At 36.6% G+C, this 22,077-nt stretch overlaps 1 protein-coding gene across 1 annotated transcript; it reads right to left on the bottom strand.

Moving 5' to 3' along the window:
- Positions 1–4,260: 4,260 nt before the first annotated feature.
- Positions 4,261–22,063, bottom strand: LOC140152504 (uncharacterized). The gene is made up of 13 exons (XM_072174840.1): positions 21,840–22,063; positions 17,562–17,919; positions 16,575–16,677; positions 15,360–15,493; positions 14,707–14,772; positions 14,159–14,300; positions 13,171–13,331; positions 12,322–12,494; positions 10,850–10,960; positions 10,183–10,244; positions 9,733–9,792; positions 9,293–9,520; positions 4,261–4,506 (listed from the first exon to the last, which is right to left on the bottom strand). Exons 1-13 carry the CDS (start codon positions 22,025–22,027, stop codon positions 4,361–4,363), a joined length of 1,932 nt encoding a protein of 643 aa, XP_072030941.1. The 5' UTR covers positions 22,028–22,063; the 3' UTR covers positions 4,261–4,360.
- Positions 22,064–22,077: the final 14 nt, after the last annotated feature.

Below are 22,077 nucleotides of genomic sequence, written 5' to 3'. Positions count from 1 at the left end.
TATGTTCCTATCTCGCTGATATATTTAGTCTCTCTTAAAGCCATATTGCAACTTCCGTTACCATGGAATTGTCCAGAAAACAATAAACTACACATGTACAGAAGGCAATGAACACTTCTTTTGATGACATCTCAAAATCAATATTAGCGACAAGCAATTCATTTTGCTTTATTTTATCAGATATTTTTCAAGAGTTGTGATTTTTTACCCATTAATCATATTGTGATGATACTTGGTCAAGTTTGTGTCACAAGAGGTAATAACCAGGGACAAATGATTTGTGTGGAAAAAAATAGCCAATTGCATGAAAAAAAAAGCAAATTGTGCAGAAATAACCAGCCGTTTGTGCGGAACTTTTATACATAAAACCATTGAGAGTCTGTGATAAAACACATATAAAACACAGACAAAAAAATAAGTCAAAATATGAAATTATATATCGTGTCATGTAGGATATATATATTTTTAGTATTATGATCTCTAAATCACCACAATTTTGAAAAGCGCTCTCTATTTAGAATTTTCCACCGTTTTACCATTTCATCCTTTTTATGTGCTTCAAAGTACAAAAAAAATACTTTCAAATCATATATTTCATGTGATTTTGGTCACAGAATCACTATTTTCACCCCTACTATATACTTTTGAGCCATGGCCATACGTAGTATGTGTGTCTTGCACATGCAGGGAAAAAACTGCTTTCTAGCCCGTTTGCGCTTACTAAGGCAATTTGCACTTGCATAGTTTCTTAGACTCGCCAATTTACTCTGGGCAAATAATTGAAAATACATGATTGTATGGATTATGTAATGGCAAAACATGTGATGTGTTGTCAAATGAATACAAACTATTGTTGAAAAGTTACAGAATTTATGTATGAGTGATGTAAAACAAATATCATAAACTGTCTTAATATATTTTTGTAATGGTTGAAATATAATCACTTGGTGAAAGATGTATTGTTCCATTCCATCGCCCTTCCTGCTCGTGGAATGGAACAATCCATATTTCACCACCTTGTGATTAAATTTCGACCTTCTCACTCATAAACATTAATATTTGTATAACATTTTTAAGGCCATCTGATGACTACCAAGTAAAGATTAATAGATTTTCATGTCCAAATAATTCATTATATGAAATACATGTACAACTTTACAAGGTCATCAAGGATCAAATAAATAAGACTATCCATCTGGTGCACTAAAATACTCAAAATTAATAGGTTGCTATTTTTATGAAATTTCACCATGTACACCGTTCCAAAGCAATATAGGCTCTGCTCAACTTTGTTCGGCTTATTATATGCAACAATTATTCGGTTTACTGCATGTAATAAAGTCCCAAAGTACGATCACATAAATTGATTTAAGCGTGCACCAGTCACGCATTATTATGCAACGTGCAACTAGCGCAAGGACTGCGCCCAATGGCTACATTGTGTGCAAGTCATTCTATATCAATGCATGATGTTACAGTCTCATTTTTTCGCCTATTATAAGCTGAACAAGACTGAAAAGTCTGGTGTGATAGTGTATTTTGTAATGTCAAGGAATATTCCCAGATCAGGTTTAGTACAGTTTTAGGGAAAACACATGTGATTTGTACTGTTGTTAATAGACTGTAAATAAACTATACCTGAAATATAGAACAAAATAATCTTGTTTGTAATTATCCTTTATTGATCTGATAATGGTTCAACAATACATATAACTGTTTTTATGCACATGGTAAATTACCTGTGGAAGCGGTATTTATTCATCTGGAAATTGAGTGCACAACAAAATCCCAAATGTGGCATTATAATCCCAAAATTACCCTAATTTTGGCTCAAAAATTTGTAATACCACATTGCAAATTCTTGTGCATCAAATCATTTAAATCGTATGATTGGCATAAGTATATGCCACAGCAGAAACCACAGCAGCTGAAGGGAGTATCCCATTATGCTTTGCGGAACTACAATAGAACTGAATGTGCCATAAAAAATGTCACAAAATCCCTCACTTCAACTTTCAATTACTCGCTTTAATCAGGGGAGCTTAGACCTTTGTTTGCAAAAATATGACCCCCTAAAGTATTGTGAAAATATCCATAGCTCTCTATATCTAAGCGGCTCTTGTTTATATTTTGTATACATTTGCTATGGGACATGCAGATATACTGCAATGCTTGATGAGATACTCCTTTCAGCTGCTGTGTGTTGGAACTATATTCTACAAATTGACAGTGAATTTTAACTTTTATCCCCTGTAATTGATAACTGCAGGATTAGGATTCAGGTGCAATTATTTAATTGAGAACTCCTATACATGTAAGTTGATGACAAATTAATTTGACTGAAGGACTGAGAAGTAACTTGCATGATCCTTCCCAATAGGCACAGCAAACTGTGTTTCAAAGTGATTTTGAAAACCCCGGATAACCCAAGAAAGCCTCTTCACATCCTACTCTTTTCGAAACTGACTGCGAGATAAATGTACAGGTATGGCTAGGCTCTTCTATACATGGGACCGACGTTTAACATCCCCTCCGAATGACAGAATCCTCTCATGGTTCACTCTAAATGAACCACAGGGAGAGCAGTAGTCTGAACTTTATCTACAGATATTGCCAATTAATTTTCCCAAGTCAATATCCCAGCAAGTTTTTCACTGCCGGGAATTGAACCCAGGACCTCATGCACCAGAGGCGAGAACTCTAACCACCGAGCCCTTCTCTCCCTGGGATCTTTGACTCCATCAAGCCTGGACAGAGAATGCCACAAACTTAAATGGAAAACCATAAAACCTTCTTATATTACTCCTAATATAAATTTGAACAGCCCAACAGATGCAGTGCAACAGTGTGTGGCTGTTACTAGTTACTAACCCTGCTCTGAGCATCACAGGACAGTGATTGAATGCCGGTTCATTAACACGTCCGATGCGCTACATTGTGAGTTGCATGAAATCCCTCCCAGTGCAAGTCGTAATATTGCAAGTTGTGTGTACAGCATGGTGGCCATTTTTGGGTATGGGAAAACATACTACATTCCTCAAACCTTTTTACAATTCACCAAAAATTTACATGAATAATTAATTGAATACAGTACCATTCTCATGCTATGAGGGCATCTTGGATTTGAAGAGAAGAGAAACCACCTGATGTGGGCTGATGTATGAAGTATTAACCAGGATAAGTAAACACTCCAGCACAGTGTCATCGCCCGATATCTTCATGGCAGAAATCGCCATGGTAGGTTGAATCCACAGCCACGCATGGCCATTTTGTTCCGACCTCTTTAATAATTTTGAGGGCATAATGAGCCGAGGACATCTGACTAAGGCTACTGACAATAGCCTGGTAATTGACCTCTCTGTGTGTGAGTGAGCATGTGTATGCCATGGGTCATCTGCTTTTAGGCTGCCTCCACCACATGTCCACGAGTGAGTGCAGCTAGCCTACGCTGTGCTATTTTAGTTCGGCACATATCAAATCAGAATTTTGGTCAGTTTTTTAGCTCAAGAATCACGCTTCTTTCTCAATATGCAAGCTAATGACTATCATATCCTTTCAACACATGTTCAAGTGCAAGGAAATAAATTAGCTTCTTTAGAACAAAACAATTATGGGAGATATTCATCATTTTCTACCCCGGTATCCAAAGATTTATCGCCTGAATATCAAATCTTGCATATCACATTCACGTGCATTCATTTTAGTCTGCTGTACAATGTAATTATTAACCAGGCGATGTCGGTGTGTCCAGGCAGTAAGAACAGGGTGACATTTTTCAGAGCGTCATATTCCATATTTATCCCATATTTATTTTTTAAAACCACATAGTGGCACATTTTCACGGTTTGAAAAGACCTGTTTAAGCTGCATTAAATATTGTGTTTGGATACTGTAAAGCGTGATATTTTTGTGGTGTTAATTTTTCGCGATTCACAGCAGTTTTGCAGTTTCAAAATTACAAACAGTTGCACATATTAAAGTCTATGGGAAATTAATTGCGAAAAGCACAAAAATAAAAACATCACAAAAATTTCCTGCAAATACAGTATTACACATTTATTTCAGGCCAAAAGAAAAGCAGTCTTCCAAACATTGAAATATCATGTGCGGTCTCTTGTACAATTTCAGGCATGAAAGTTTTCAGTGTTTTAGTTGATTTCATCATTTTTGTTCTTTTTTGCAGTGTTTTTCAACCTATTTCTGAATCAAACTCACAAAAAATGGTAAAATAACATGGTTGTCATTGTTGTTTTTTCGAGACAAGTTTTCATGCCTGCAATTTACAAAAATACCGCAAACATAAACACATCATTACTTTCCATTAGTTAATTAATAAATAACTAATAATGATGTTTATCTATTAATTTCCCCAGCTATAATCATCAGTCTCTGACTCATGATATGAGTTCCTTCTTGGTCTATTCCTATCATATCTATCTCTGTTGCCATATCTATTATTCCTAGAGCCCCATCTGTTGTTCCTTGAATATCCTTTTTTACCTCCACCTGCAAAATACAAACAAACAAACAGACAGAAAATGTACAATTAACATCAAAGAAATATATGAAATAATGTAAGTCCTCTCTTGAAGCAAACTAGTATTTACCTCAAGTTGACCAAGGAATGTAGTCGACTAGGATATGAACCTGGGACCTGTCTCTAAACTTGCTAAATGAAAAATGAAGCAGTGAAGGCTCATACGTTCCGGCAGTTGAATAAATAAAAGTAATTATATAAAATGTTTTTAAACAAATCCAAGAAAAGGACATTCCTCAATGACAGCACGAAACATCATTGAGGTATGTCAACATCACCTTTTCTTGGATTTGTTTAAGAACATTTTGTATTTGGACAATCATGATGAATCTATTTGCGGAAATAAATTGAAGTAGTTTTGAAACTTGGAAACTAATGAGTGAAAATTTTCGTTCAAATATTTTTGGTAACCATCCTCATGCAGAGTCACTACTGCCTGAGGATGTAACAGATCATTACTGAAAATATTTGCAAGCTAAATGAAAATTTTCCTTCATTAGTTTCTGTTGAAAGTTCAATAACTACTTTTGTGAAAAAAAAGCTTGTTTCATGTCACTAAATGCTACATATTTCTTATAAGTACTCAAGATTTAGTCTTTAGAAACAATAGAGTCGCATCAGAACAACTCCTGTGATGCTTGGTCAGAATCCTTGCATCAAATAAAGTTCAAAAGTCCGGATACAAGTGTATTGGACTATATTCATTTAAATCCATATATCACCTATAGAAGACATGATCTTAATCTTCCACACAGGGAGAGTGAATTTCAAATGAGTTACCTGAATGGGTGAATCCATTTGAAACCTACACACATAGTGTGAGAGATTACGGTCATGTCTTCCATAGAGGTGTCTGGCTTTTAACTGGAATAATCCAATGAGTTTTACCATTGATAGACGAGGTAAGTAACAGGTTTTAATAGGTAGTCCATCATAAGGTCCCAAATACAGAATGTGGGGACTTTGACGATGGATTATTGAAGATCATTTGTATTATTTGTATGCATGTAGCCTGTATGTACATTGCTGTGTGCATGTGTCTATGTTTACCTGCAATCGAGGACAAACACTAGACTTTTCGCATTCAAACTGTGGACTTACATGCAAAAAAGACCGTCCTTGGTTCACAGAGGTCTGCAGTAGGTCGCAATTGCATGTCCAATACATTTTAAAATACCGACCTACTACTACGTAGCATACACAGCTATACACGGTTAAATCGTGCCACTTTGGTCCTTGGTATGTAAAGTTAATGTCAATTCAGACATCCTGTATTTAATAGTAATATGCAATGGTCCAAGCAGGGACTGCCTTTTGAGGAGAGCGAGAGCAATCGCTCTCTACTGCTCTCCTTAAATCTGATACAGGAGAGTGATTTTTAGCTCTCCTTAATTGACCATTCTCTCCTTACATTCTATTGTAAATGTTCCAAACTGCTCTCCTTGAAGGCCCCAGAAGAGCTATTAAATGCTCTCCTGCAAATTCCAAAAGACAGTCCCTGTCCAAGAGATAACAAGAATTTCTTTGACAAAAATGACCAGGTGTCTTGTTATGATAGTTGGATAGAACATCCCATGGGACATCTGAAAAGTGAAGTCGTGAGCGGTGGAGCGTGACATCAGAGGTCAATGACCTCAAATTTGACCCGTTTTCCTGTATAATTCGTATTATGCATGCCATTTATTAACAACAGCCTCAATTTTCACATATTTGGTGTCTTATGAAAGATATTGAAATTATCTATCAAACAAAACCAATATCAATGCGATTTAACAATGTTTAGACCTAATTTTGAGCCCAAAACGTCAGAAATTTAGCATTTATTACCCATATTTTGCAAATTGACCTGACATAAAACTTAATTTCCTGAAAATCGTGGGTGCATTACTTAAACATTCTTACTCAAAAACTGACCCATTATGTTTACAAAAAGATGACCAAAAACAATGTGTGTGGGTAAAGTCGTTTTTGGGCAAGGACATTTAAAGTGCAATGACCTCTTAAATTGACTATGTAAGAGGTTTTCTGCACATATAGACTGTGGGCTATGCTAACCTCACTCCCCCCAGGGGGATTTATGGAGGCAGGTATTTTTGGGACCCTAATGCATTGAGGTTTTGAAATACGCTTGCCTGCACATTGGCCAGCGGTGGGTGAGGCAGTGAGGGCACCTTTTTTTCAAAATGGCCACCAAAATCACAAAAATCAACATAACTAGGCCAGTGAAGCTCCTAGCAGCTTATTATGATGTCTACACCCATGTTTTTAGGGTCAAGGAATCCTATAGTATCACTTACATCAACAGGGGACCTAAATTTCCAAGATGGCTGCCAAAATTTCAAAATGGCCGACATTGAAAATGAAAATGATCTATATCTCTGTCCTTGAAGCTCCTGCAAGCGTAATTTTGATGTCTGTACCCATGTTTGCAGGATCAAGGAGTCCAATAAAATCACTAAGAACAGCCCGCTGCCATTTAAATCAATTTTGTCTATATCTCAGTCGTTGAAGCTATAAGGAGCATGTCTCTAATGCATTATGCCGTATTGTCGGAATCGAGGATTCCAGCCAATACATTTAGGTTTTGAAATCCGTTTGCCTTCACGGTGAGAGCGCTTTTTCAAAATGGCATCAATAATGACACCATAAATAATCAACGACATGTCTATTACCTAAATACAAGAAGTATCAAAGCCTTAGTAGTAAGTGCAATAGCTATCCTGTGAACATTTGGCAATATATTATATATATTGTACTCATATACACATGTCAGCTACACATGGCAGCTATTGCACTTACCCACTTGGGCACTCAACAGTCGATGTCCCAACTCCAAGATCAACAACTAATCTAATCATATTCAGTAACTCTATTTGTAAAAGGATTAATTCTAGGAAAAAAATGAAACGATAGCTAAGAGTAGCTTGATGATGTAGCTCCCAGTTGCTGATTGGTGCTGGGTTTACTGTACTGGTGATACTGGTGTTGATACAGTAGCTCCCAATTGCTGGTTGGTACTGGGGTGTCTATCTGCTGCTGGTATTGGTGATGATAAAGTAGCTACCAACTGATTGTTGCTGGGTTTAGCTATCTACTGTTGATATTGGCGTTGATGAAGTAACTTCCTATTGCTGATTGGTGTTGATGAAGCAGCTTTCAATTGAAGCAAATGTTCATTGGCGCTAAGGTTGCCATCTACTGCTAATATTGGTGTTGTGAAGTAGCTGCCAATTGCTGCGTGTTGCTGTGTTAGCCATCTACTGCTGACATTGGTGTTGATAAAGTAGCTTCCTTTTGCTGATTGTGTTGCTGAAGTAGCTTTCAATTGTTCACTGGCGCTAAGGTAGCTACCTACTGCTGATATTGGTGTTGATGAATAAGCTTTCAATTGTTCATTGGCTCTAATGTAGCCATCTACTGCTGATATTGGTCTTGAAGAAGTAGCTTCATATTGCTGATTGCTGCTGGGTTAACTATCTACTGCTGATATTGGTGTTGATGAAGTAGCTTCCAATTGCTGATTGTTGTTGATGAAGTAGCTTTTAGCCTTATTGTTCATTGGCTCTAAGCTAGCTATCTACTGCTGATATTGGTGTTGATATAGTAGCTCCCAATTGCTGATTGTTGCTAATGTAGCTATCCACTACTGATATTGGTGTTGATGAAGTAACTTCCAATTCCATCAATGACATGTCTATTACCTAAACACAAGAAGTATCAAAGCCAAGTGGGTAAGTGCAATAGCTGTCCTGTGAACATTTGGCAATATATTATATATTGTACTCATATACAGTCAATCAATCTTTATTTCATTCAAAATACAACAATACAATAACAGCAAAACAACACATTTGAATGAGGAGATGCTCAGAAGGCCAAAAAGGCCTGAACAAGCACCCCTTAACCTTAGCCTAAGTTTCTTAATTTGTCTAATAAAATACAATTTCATACATACAAACACCCCCCACCCTCTTTCATACATTCATGTAGAACGAACTAAGCAGGAAAAAAATGATGAATAAAGAACATGCAGAATATAAATTAGGATTTCATAACATTTGCTCACGACGTATATCGCACAAGAAAGCTGACATTTTGTGAATATAGTATAAATGCTAAGAGATCAGTTAATTTTAATCGATTTTTTGTTTTAAAAGGGAGAAAAATAAAAATAAGTAAATCCAAACTAAGAGGTATTAAGTGTATCCAAACTAAGAGGTCAGCTACACATGGCAGCTATTGCACTTACCCACTTGGGCACTCAACAGTCGATGTCCAAAAAATACCTGCCTCCAAAATATGGGTCAAAATGCTAAAGTTTGATGTTTTTGGCTCAAAATTAGGGTCGAAACATTGTTAAATCTCATTGATATTGATTTTGTTGGATATATAATTTCACTATCTTTCATTAGACACCAAAAATGTGAAATTCGAGGCTGTTGTTAATAAATGGCATGCATAATCTGAATTATACAGGAAAAGCGGGTCAAATTTGAGGTCATTGACCTCTGATGTCACGCTCCACCGCTCACGACACTCAAGACTTCACTTTTCAGATGTCCCATGGGATGTTCTATCCAACTATCATAACAAGACACCTGGTCATTTTTGTCAAAGAAATTCTTGCTATCTCTTGGACCACAATGTCCACGCTGCTGGCAGACGTAGGTAGGGGTGTATGGGTATGTGTGATATATGTATGTATGGGTGATATGTTTGTCTATCTGCATGTATGGATATTCCTTATCACCTTACCTCCTCTATTACTACTTGCAGCCATAGCTAAAAATTCTGGGCTAATTTCTTGATTAGTTTCCTTCAATACTTCCAGCAGTTTCCTAGCTAAGCTTGCATTCTCTTGTGTGAACAGTGTGTATGCTGTGCCTGTCTTTTCATGTCTAGCTGTACGACCTATGCGATGGATGTAGTCTTCAACAACATTAGGAAAGTCATAGTTGATAACAAACTTGATATCTGTCACATCTGAAATAAAAAATATAAGATCAAGTTAAATCAAGAAAACTCAATGCAGATTGAGCCTCACTGGAATTGGAATAAGAATAATACTGTTAGCTTTTACACTTGTTACTACATAGGCATCGAAAAATATAAACTCTGGCCTTTTCTATAAACCATTCATAACCATTCTTCATAAGCCATTGTGTGGTCTCATTTAGAATAGTATTTGTACTCACCTAAACCTCTTGCTGCAACATCTGTTGCTATCAATACAGGTCTTCTCCCAGACCGGCAATCTAGTTGTCAAAATACAAATAAGAAAGTTGTGACAAATTAGTAAAAGGGTGTGTCTGCTTTGCTTACAGGTTGCAGACTTGCTTTTAGACAATGAAACCTGACAGAAGCACCTATTTACACAGATTTATACAGATGCTGATTTCAACTATTTGCATCATACAGGTACAAGACTTTAATTCACTCATTAAAATATTCCTTGTTTTATGTGCTTATTTTGATAATTTGACTTGATTCAATAAATACCAGAACAGTACTGGCTGTGCACAGAAGAGGAAACTGCACTAACTAAGCAATGCTATCAAAGTTAGTTTTTCAACAGAAACAATGTATGACCTATATTGGATTTCATAATTTGTTTTATACACAACATGTTTCTTTTATGTACATACCTTTCAAAGCCATGTCCCTTTGACCCTGTGACTTATCACCATGTATTGAAACAACTGGTACACTAAAATGAAAAAAGAATAATACATCAATGGCACTGTTTGCTCAAATTTAACAGCACAGATATGTGACAAGATGTTCAGCTGACTTTCTACATGACATCTTTTCATTTTCTCACCAAATCTTGATTCATATTATTTTTTATCTCAAAGAAAACCAGTTAGTAGCAAGGAGAACAGCAGATTCTGGGTAAACCAAATTGTGGAGTGATCAAGCAAAATCAGTCTGAAGTCAGACATATTCAATTTTCTGTTCCATAAAGGATTGTAAACAGCATTTGCAAAGCATTTTGCAGAAATCCACATTGAATTTAGACAACCATTTCAAAAGATATAAGCAGTTAAAGAGTTTCCAAAACAATAGAAAACAAAAGGAAATACTTCCCTTGTTTGGCTATATCTCAAAATCAATATTTCTGATTTCCGACTGATTTTGCTTGATCACCTCACAATTGAGTACAAAGTTATAACCAGCTTGTGTTTTCTTCTTCACTTGCAAAAGCTATTTGCAAACATCTGTTCAATTAAAGTAAGTTTTAATTTGGCCCATTAACTGACAAATGACCAACTAGACTGAGTGAGATATTTAACACGAGGACAAGTAACTTACCCAGCATCGCGTAGTTGATAGTAAAGTCTATCTACTTTCCTTTTGGTTTCTACAAACACTATTGTCTTCTTTTCTGTTTCTTTCTTGATGGTGTCAAGCAAGTCAAAAAACCTGTTAGGTAAAGCATGTAACAACTAGTATTGGACATTTATTTCATTAAAGTGGGTAATTAGAGAATAAGCGATAGGAATTTTATTTTGCCTATCCTCTACCGTGTGATAGGCGACAGGCAGGTCCAATATTTTGAGTAGTGGATGCGGCGCGGCAGCGGTATCCACTACGATAAAAATATTGGACCTGCCTGTCGCCTCATCAAATGAAGAGGAAAGCAAAATAAAAATTCCTATCGTTATTCTCATTCTTAATCAGTTAAATATTATTTTAATAACTGTAAACAATTTTTTAAAGCAAAAACTAAGTTACCGTCATAAAAACTCCCCTCATTATAAAATGAGCGAAACTTGTTTACAACTTCACGTATTCTGTTGCGGCGTACTGCTAGCGCGTCGCGTATTCCGCACTAGTCTCACGCATACATCGCGATACATACGCGCACCTCTACAAGCGTGTAAGGCATTATCAAGGCGCATGATGGCGTGGGGTCGTCTACGGCCTGATAAGCGGCACCGAAATCTTGCGATTGTCCAATCAAAAATGTGTATACGAACTAGAACCACTCCCACTGACTAAGAATTTGTCTTACATACCTGTGGTTCTTGCCATTCTTGCAGGTCATTAATTTTGCACATGCCTTCCAATCCAAAAACACTATGAATCTGTTTCTTCAGGTTTTTGTATATGACTTAATTTTTACTATGTATCTATCTATGGATATCAATTCACTTTAACAGTATCCTCTCACAGCTTCATATGGTCAGCATATTTAAACAAGAATTATGCACTGCCTCAATGTGCCCCTTCCCCACATGTCGATCACCCTCTCCAAAAATGTAAAAGTTCTAGAACAGGAGCAAAAAGAGTATTCCCATAGAGTTCTGGAAGCAATACACATAAGGACTCAGAAACCGAGACTGAATTGTGACAAAGGACTAGAAACAGACCCTATCTGGGATAACCTGCTGATGCCCAGGAGGGGGCGGCACTACATCTTGACATCCTATGACGTCATTCTGTCAATCATATGACGTCATCAGGATATCCCAATTGTAGACAAGTCTGCTGACAAGATATCATCACAGCATCACCGTCTGCTGTATACGCTAGTCGAACTAGTGAAAACATTCCAGTGAGCAAAAAAAAAAGTGTAGCGTTGAGGTTAAAATCCTCTATTATGTATAAAATTGAAGAGTAAAGATTCAGAAGACATAATAATGAAGTTCATCTAATGGATTAAATATATTGCTTCTGTCTAGATGGACAACCCACCATCATCTACACCATATAAGCCTCACACAACACACTGATATGTGGTTCAAAACTGTGAACTGAACATGACAAGATTGATTACTTACACATCAAATTTCTCTTGTTCTTCACACACTTTAATGACTTGTGTTATGTTTGGGTTAGCTGATAGGTTCATAGAACCAATATTGATCATAGTGTAATCCTTCAAGAAGTCTTCTGCTAGAGCTCGGATTTCCTTTGGCCATGTAGCACTCCACATCAATACTTGTCTGTCTGGCTGTTAAGTCAAATATCAAATAAATAGTATTGAATTTTACCTCAGGCTTAGAATATATTGGAAAATGATAACATTTTGGATTTGGAACTTGTTACCTGAATCTGCACCCTGTACTGTATATACTAGGTCTTCGCAAAGCACCACTTTATAATATCAGTAGCCTAAAAGCACCACTATGAGAGTGAAGTCCATGAGAGTGAAGTAACTAACGTGTGGGGTCCAGTGGCCCACCTAATGCTTTAGTGCCCCTGGCCAGGTAAGGCAACAGCCCCAGTGGGGTCAAGTGGGCAGCCAATGGAAGCTCATGGATTTAAGGAGTTGTGAGTGGCAGAGATGTGTCTATATTTGAAGAGCTTATTTCCAAACCGTGTTAAGTTCACAAACATATGTTTCTGATTTACCTGTGTGATTTTGTTATGGGTTGTGACGCTATAGGTATTATAATTTCAGTTGGATGCACCATAATGGCTTGTTGATGGTGCATTGTTGCTAATGTCAAACTTGTCAAAGTAATTGTGATTGTATCACACAAGTAAATGAGAAACTTAGCTCTTCACTTGCACATATAGCAATTACTTGTTTTAAAATTCTGCATCTGTCGCTGCGCCACCAGGAATCATAAAGTGCACCACCAGTTAAAGGGCCTGTTGTACAGTCAGCCTTAAGGTTATCTTACCCTAATCTGTTCCATGATAGTTCTAATCTGTGGTTCAAATCCCATATCCAACATTCTGTCAGCTTCATCTAAAACGACATAAGTACATCTATGTAGATTGGTGGCGCCCTCTTGTAAGAAGTCAATCAGACGACCAGGAGTTGCAATCACAATATCTGAACCTTGAGGGTAAAAGAATTCAAATAACAAATTAATTGCAAATTGGATGTCAGATACATACAAAGTGGATGGGCCTATCGTGCATGGTCAACTCCAATGACCACTTCTCTTGAGTCCTTATTGCGCATGTACAGGATGGCTAGAAGAGGTAAGTTACCAGTTATCAAATCATTCATCAATCCTCTCCCCATATCTATACGCGATATCATTGTGAATCTCGGGCCTGTCCTCCTCAAGCCACGCCAAGTTTCACCGTCTTACTGATGGTGTAGCTTGGACTTCACAAAACAACTTACTGGGTGAAGCTTGAACTAATCAAAGAATGGTCAAGGTGAAACTTGACCTATAATGCTTTTAGGCATTATAGTAAACTGATGGTGAAAAATCAAATGAATGAATGCCTCTGATGAATGGTGAGACATTGGAAAACCTTTTTTGATGCATGGTGAAGCTTGGCCCAACAGATTGTTTCAAGGAGTGAAGCTTGACCTTAATTTGGGAGCAATGGGTGAAAGCAAGGTGAAGCTTGACCTCCTATAAAGCAGTGAGGTTGAAAAAGATGAAAGCTTGAAGAGGGTGGGTTCAAAGTGTTAAATGATCCTTGCATTACATTGTACAACCAGGTGAGGCCACTACATGCTTCAATGTAAGCCATGTTGCAGGAATCACTGCTCCATAATTCAAACCAATCCTAACCAAACAATCACGATTGCTTTGAATCAATACAATACCTTGGTATGCACTCAAAATCAACAACATAAATGTGTCAAATTGAAGCAAATTTCATCCATCACAAAAACATTTTATTAGTAATGCTGTTTAAACTTACCTCTTTTCAAGTTTCTGTATTGTGGTCCCCTAGCAGCACCTCCATACACACATGTACTTCTGATACCAGAGGTTCTGCCATACTGGAATGAAACTTGTTGCACTTGTTGTGCTAATTCACGTGTTGGTGTTAACACTAATACCTGAAGGATAATATAGGTACAACAATAAAAAATATTATTACAATTTGTGGAAAAACAATATTATTATAATTGACAATAAACATAACGTCTTATTTAATTTTTAATTTCTTTCTCATTTTCTTGAAGCACATACAAGATATAAGTTGAATGCATGCTGGTATGCATGTTTTGGTGTAGATTATCTATGCAGTAAATAAAATACAGGATATCAAAATTGTATAACTTACTCAGTGTATATTACCAACATATTGTAATCCCAGAATGTTGTGTTCTCAGTATATTGTGTTCTCAGTATGCTGTGTTCTCTGTATGTTATGTTCTCAGACTGATATATTCCATTTAAACATGGAGAAATTAATCTTTTTCTCAAAAAGTCTTAATTTGCAGGAATTTTAAAATTACTTACAATTGGACCATCACCTGGCTGCAATTCTGGCTGGTGATTAATATGGACTACTGCTGGTAAAATAAACTGCACATGAAAAGAAAATGAGGGGATTAATGATGTAGATCCGTCTCAAAATCATTACAAGATTTGGCAAACTTGATTTTTTACACACATTTTATACATAAAACATGTTATGAAGATCTGCTTCCCAGTATTTTTATGACAACTGATGCTATACACCTTGCCACAAGTTCAAAATCATCACATAGTTCATTCCACAAGCAAGTCATTTCTCTTTGTAAACTCATTCAACACCCCATAGTTGGTCACTATAGAGCCAAGCATAATCTAACTATGACCTGATGTTACTCAATACAGATGCCCTACAATGCCAGAATGGTGGACTGCAAAGGCCAACATAACAGAAACCCACAATTCTACTATACCTTACAAAATACTGCTTATACCATCTACACAAACTGAACTAGTGGAAGAACCTGGGAACCTGAGTCCGATGCTCTAGACGCTTGCATGAATGATCAAATATTCAGCTTCTTGTACCTATATGTTCAAATTTTGATCTTTTGTCACAGTACTATTAATATTGGATTTCAGTATGACATAATCCTATGTAAATGTTGTTAATACACATAGGTTAATTTACTACTTACTGCTAGAGTTTTTCCTGATCCTGTCTGTGCTATTCCTACCATGTTTTCACCACTCAGTGCCACTGGCCAGCCTTGTGCCTGGATTGCTGTAGGATCCTCTAAATTATGTTTTCTAGCTTCTTGTATCAAATAGTCTGTTAAGGTGATATAGATATTAGGAAGATATCAATATTTAGATTATTTGTTTTAAAACACCATCACATAGTATTCATATATAAATATTCATAAGAGAATGGCACCTATTCATTGGTCAATCGCAACTTGACACTTTTTTCAGTCGGTGCTGGCTACAGGCCTACCACCAGTCACCCTTAGCTATGAAGCTAGGGAGCACGGTGGCCGAGCGGAACGGGCTAGGACTCATAATCGGAAGGTTGCGGGTTCGAGCCCCGGCGACGCCATCGTGTTGTGCCCTTGAGTAAGGCACTTTATCTCGATTACTCCTCTCCACCCAGGTGTGAAATGGGGAGCTGTTATGAATACTGTCCATTGAGCGCCGCCCGAAGGTATGAGCATGCCTTGGGCATTGTATGGCAGCTGACATATTCTAATGATGGTGGAATAAATGTAAAGCTTTGGTACATGTTCACATGTGAAAGGCGCTGTATAAATACCAACATTTATGAAAAGGAGTTTCCCCAATTTCTCCTCAATTTTAAACCATGTAGTATTAGCATAATTAGTAGATCCATTAAATAAGAGTTTTGGAACAAACCGTTTTAATTTTCTGGGAATTTAATCCACAGATTTAATAACAATATTTCAGCCCTAGGCCTTTATCAAGTGTGAGCTGCGATCCGCGTACCTGAAAACAACCAAGGAAAAGATTGATACGTGAAGCGCGTGCGTGTGAAAAGCGAGCACGTGTTGTGAGTGCGCGTAAAGCGCACATACCATAAACACGCAGGAATTACGCAAAAACGAAAACAGGTACGCAGATCGCAACTCCTGGACTACTGAGCGGCATGATGGATGAAATTAAGAGTCACATTTATTTATATTGAATACATTAAATTGTAGATTCTTGCCGTTGGGTTTGAGTGTCCCAAGTTGGAAAATGATTCATTGTTCCATCAACTTGCGGTCCTTTCTATCTGAAACTTGAGTAAGCGCTGTCACTTCCACATCATCCAAGGTGTGGTTCTGACAGCTGATTCAGGTCCACAACCATTTCTAGTATTCAGGATTTAAATCCATTTGGACATCTATCTTTACCTGGGAAATTGGCTTCACTGAATTTGAACACTGGTCTTGGTGTGTTCACATTTCTACTTCTTACTGTAATGTCTTTGCTGCTACGAAATTCATCAATCTCTTCCTGTAATAAATATAATAACATTAATACATTACAAATCCAAATACACACAGTATAAAAATTATAACATTGTTACATTAGAAATCTATATACTAAAACGTTTTAGGCCTTTTAGGGGATAAAAATGTATATCTTCCATACAAAAGGTCTAAATTTTCAAATAATGGACGGCTTTTCCTCCCAGTACAATATACATCATAATACATGTATTTATAAAGTTAGCTTTGAAGATTATTAAATATCAAAAATCTCAAATTTTAATAATTTGTCATAAAATTTGTATTATATCGGGATTTTCAGAAATTTTGATATCATCCGAACATTTCTTGTATTCAGAATCCAATTTGATGTGTCTGATCATTCTGATGTGCTCTTATTTCCCACAAAAAATACTGTGCAAACATCTATCCGATTCCTTAACATGAATATAACAATTTTCTTCAGAAAGTGATACCGCTGATATTGATACTATTGGATAGCTGATTTATTGATTATTATTGATATATCTACATTAACCATAGGTACATGACCCCCCTAAATGCACCAACTAGAAGAAAAAACAAACCATTTTAGAAAACAGGCATTTTTGACCATGTAGATGCAATTTTGGTTTATTCTTTGAAAAGGACCCTTTCTCTGTGTTTTTCTGGTCATGCTCATGTGTACACTATGAAACTCCCCTTGTAACAATTTCACAGCAGACGACAACAGCAAACCATGCTCAATGTAACGCTTTACACTGAAGCACTTTTACAAAGATACTTTATAGACAAAAACAAAAAATCAGTATGAAAATTTAAATAAGTTTTCAGATGTTTTAAAATGATTTACAGGCTGAGAGTTTTTCACTAATATCATCTCCCTACAAATGATTATCATGCACTAACCTCTGTCCTATTGACTACATCTGGATGTTCATTGTAGAAATTCTTCTCAAAAGGTGTGAGTGTCATCTCATCCCAATGTGGCTCTCTTAATGAATCTTGGTCATCAAACATATCCCTACCCCTACTTCTGCCTGCAACTCTGGATCCCCATGAACTCTCTACAAATCTCTTTGAATGTTCAAAACTTCTGTTGGGTCTTCTGTCAGGCCAATCATTTTGTCTTTTCCTATGGCTTGTAAAATCACTGTCCTCATCATCTTGCCACCAAGTTCTTTTCCTGTCCATCCCCCATTCTCCCTTTCTTCTAAATTCACCATCTTCACTTCTTTCTCTTTCTGTGGCGTCTGTGTTTATTAACCTACAGTATAAAATATTAACATAAACAATGAGACTTACAAAGCGCCTTTTACAGATTATGCAAAGCACTTAAAATAAAAAGAAAAGACAAGAACTACACAGTGAGTAACTCGCTAGAGGCATGGCCCTACAGTTGATTGGCAGTTTGTTTAAACCAAGGCACTTCAAATGTGACAGCAGAGTCAGATCGAAGTGCATTGGAAGAATTGTGGGTCCAGAGCAAAGATGTAACCAAAATTTGAATTAAGGAATAAAATATCAGATTTCTGCGATGAAAAGCACAAACTTTTTACCAAGCTGGATATGCTAGTACAGTCCAACCTCTTATCCGGACCTCTTTTATGGATCTCTCTGTTATCCGGCTGTGAAATCTTAGGAACATATATGTTTTTGATGATTTAACACCTTAATTTTGTGCTCTGAATGCTTAGAATGACATATGTTGCATAAAGCCCTCTAAAGCCGTCTAAAGACACTTTGAACAGTCAATGCAGAATTACATGTAATTCACTAATCCGGATTTTTCACTTTATATCTGGATGCTTGATCCCATCATGTCCGGATAAAAGAGGTTGGACTGTACCAGGCCTCCAGTCCAGAAAATTTTCTGCTGTCTGGGAACTTGATGACAAGTGCTGGAAATTTTCTATGAAATAAGGCCAATGGAATTTGATTATTAGTTTCCGATTGGATGTTTGAAAGAAAGGACGAGGTCGCTATTTCATTATTCATTATTCGGTCTCTTTTCATTATCCATTATGTCAACAAAATCAATGACTTTATGCACAACTTTCTCCAAATTAACGTTCCCCACCAGTATACCAAAGTATATATTGTTGATGAAATACCATCTCAAAACTGGTATTAATGCTATCATCTTTACAGACATTTTCCAACAGATTGAGAAAAGATTTGAATTTGTTTTCATTAAAATGAAAAGAAATTTGCAATTTTTGTAATCACTAGAAACATGATGAGGTAATCCTTAAATTTCCATTATTTACTACATCCTCTACCTCTACAACTAAGAAAAACTGCTGATTATGATCAGCAGGGGATGTCGAACATTTTGAGAGTTTCAATTTTGATTATTTCCATTTCAATTTTCAGATCATTGACTTTTTTATGAAAATAATGAAAGTTTTGGTCAAATTGAAAAAGTGATGCAGGCGTATACGTCAAACAACTGAATACATGCACAACGTATGGACCAATATATTTTTGTAAACATTTTAGGCCTATAACAAAATGTATATTTTCGTACAATTGTACAACTATCGTTTCTACCCTATGACCTATAAAAGTTACCTGTTATCAAAGTGTCCGCAAAAAACTGGTCATCGCAAGTATCTTTCATGCTGAAAAGTAACGATATTCACTCAGGGACATGCACAGGCCGAAAACCTTACCTCGATCGTAAAATCCAGCCCATGCATGTCATAAATAATTCATTATTGTATTGTGTAAATGTCACTGATTGTGTCGACGTATTGTTATTGCACCTGTTAAAGCAGAAGTCATGCTGAATTTATACTCGATCGCTGGATCACCATGTGAATTCGCCTATTAAAAAAAAAAACCCTCTACGACCAGGTTGTTAAGCATCGAGCACGCTGACTGGCTTAGCAAATATCCAATTATTTTTTTTTTTTTATCAGGTTAGACGTACTTTACTGGCGGGTCACATTAATTCATACCGTAAAAGGCCGTCGCCTTCATTGATTGGCTAACGATTGCGATGAATGGTGTTTGCAACCAATCACAAAACGGGTTATAAATAAATAAGGCGCCCATCGGAAATTTTGTACACGTCCATGATGACGTCATGCCACGAGGTAGCCGGAGGTTTTTTCCTGCGAAAGCGAGCGAGTGGTATAAAGTCAGTTTCACAGCTGTGATTTATGGAGCATATCATAAAATCTCTGAGCACATACACAGCGGATTTGACAGATAAAAATGACATTTGCAATTCTGAGCAACGGGATTCCATGAAATTGAAGTTATTCTACAGGATCGGTAATAATTAACAGCTGGTCTGCTATATTTGAAGTGCATATTGAAGTTTGTAAGTTTGTGACTTCATACGTTATGTGCAATAGATATTACAGGAAGCTTAAATTGGCATGCTTTCCTGCAATTTGTCTGTCGCTTACGAAAGTTATTGGGAGTTCAGGGCACGTCACACCGAGTGTGACGTGACCTCGCTGGGCATAATGCAGGCGGTCAATAGGAAACTAACAATCGAGTTCCATTAGACTAACAAGAAAATTAGTTTGTTATCCTTAATATGCAAACCATTAACTTGTGTTTACCTCTTCATCTATCACATATATTATAAATGCAAGGGAAAACCAATGCATCTATGTTATAGATGAAGCGGTAAACATTAGTTAATGGTTTGCATCTATTATAGGCCCTGTATACCTACAGGATAACATACTATAATTTTTTCGTAATTTTTTCCTGATTTTTCTTTTCTTTTTTTCAAATTAACTGTGAATGATCCTGAAGTACTTTCTGGGAACATATTGAAATTAGAATATAAACATATTGAAATAATTTTTTTAGACGTTCCAACTCGTGTATTTCCGAAGATATCATCAAACAACTGCCTAATTAGTCTCAAATGTGGTATATCATATTTTAGACTAATTCGGAAATATACCGATTTTGGAACGCCAAATTTGAATATGTTTATGAGAAAAATATGAGCTTTCATCCAATACCAAAATCAGCATTTTGAGGAGGTAAATTGGGGGATGAGATTGTCAATCAGGTTACCCAGCTTTAATACTGTTAAAAATACACATTTTAATAATAAAACGTAAACATTGACATTGATTTGTATAAAATTTATTGTACCGTAACCATTATTTATGTTCTCTTTAATTTTATTGATTGATTTAATTATATTATTGCTGTATTTATTTGCAATTCTAATATATAAATTGTGTATTGTGATTCTGCATTAATATTTATTTTCTTGTATTGATTGATGATTGATAAATAAAATTGACATTGATTTGTATTTATTGTAAACATTTATGTTCTCTTTATTTGATTAATTAAGGTAAGGTAAGGTAAGGTAAAGGAGACGATCCTGTATAAACAGTGATCGGAGTGCCCATTAGATGTTCGCCTTTCGTATCTCTTTCCTTGTTGGAAAGGTATAACGTTGAGGAGATAGGAACATGTCACGAAGATCCGGGACCTACTCTGCCATGTTTGGCTGAGTAACGGTACATGAACACGGTCTTTTGTGCCTATGTAAATTAGTCATTGTGTAAAGCTGTGTTTATACCCATGGGTTACTCATCATCAGACTGAATCATTGTCGCTAACTACGACGTTGACCGACAGAAGGATTCAATATAGGCCTACGTGTCGCCTTCGAAAAACAGCGAATCATGCGCATGCTCAGCAGGCAAATCGACGGCGATTTAGTGCACTGATCATGCGTGCGATTCAGGTTTCTGCAAAAGCGATTGAGTATAAATGCATCTTTAGAAATGACCGGCGATTGTGTGTTCTCAAGTGGGTTTTATCATGTTAATTAGTGACCTGACACACATTTGTATTGGTTCGATCAAGCATTGAAATGCTGTCATTTTTTGTGTTGGATCGTTCAAGCATCTCCAACAAATTTTTCAATGTAAGTGCCTCTGGCCCTAGTAGAAGTAAAAAACGGATACTATGGCCAGAGTTCTAGGGCTAGTGCCCATCTCTCTTTCATTGGCGAATTATTTCTGTACGGTATTTATAATTCTATCGTGTATTGTGATTCTGCATTATTGATTTTCTTGTATTGATTGATGATTGATAAATAAAATTGAATTGAAATGAAATTGAAGATGATATTTTATAACCAAATTTTTTTGGGCATGGCTGCAAAATTCGACAGCCTTGCAAAACTTTACTTACGGTTCAATTACGCGATATCGAGACGAATCCACATCCTCTTCTCCGACTGGAACTTGCTGAGAACAGAGCCTTGAACACGAGGAAGATAAACCTGCTACTGGCGCTTTTGGTGACGAGATTAAAAGCTTAGAAAACGTCCGATTCAATGAACAAATCGTTCTCACACTCACACTCGCCATTGCAGACATGCTGAAATTACATCATGCTCGCAATTTCAACGGCACGGTTAAGTACTTTC

Source organism: Amphiura filiformis, chromosome 5, assembly GCF_039555335.1.
Source record: "Amphiura filiformis chromosome 5, Afil_fr2py, whole genome shotgun sequence".
Classification (NCBI taxonomy): domain Eukaryota; kingdom Metazoa; phylum Echinodermata; class Ophiuroidea; order Amphilepidida; family Amphiuridae; genus Amphiura; species Amphiura filiformis.
This window is presented reverse-complemented; position numbering and strand designations above follow the sequence as displayed.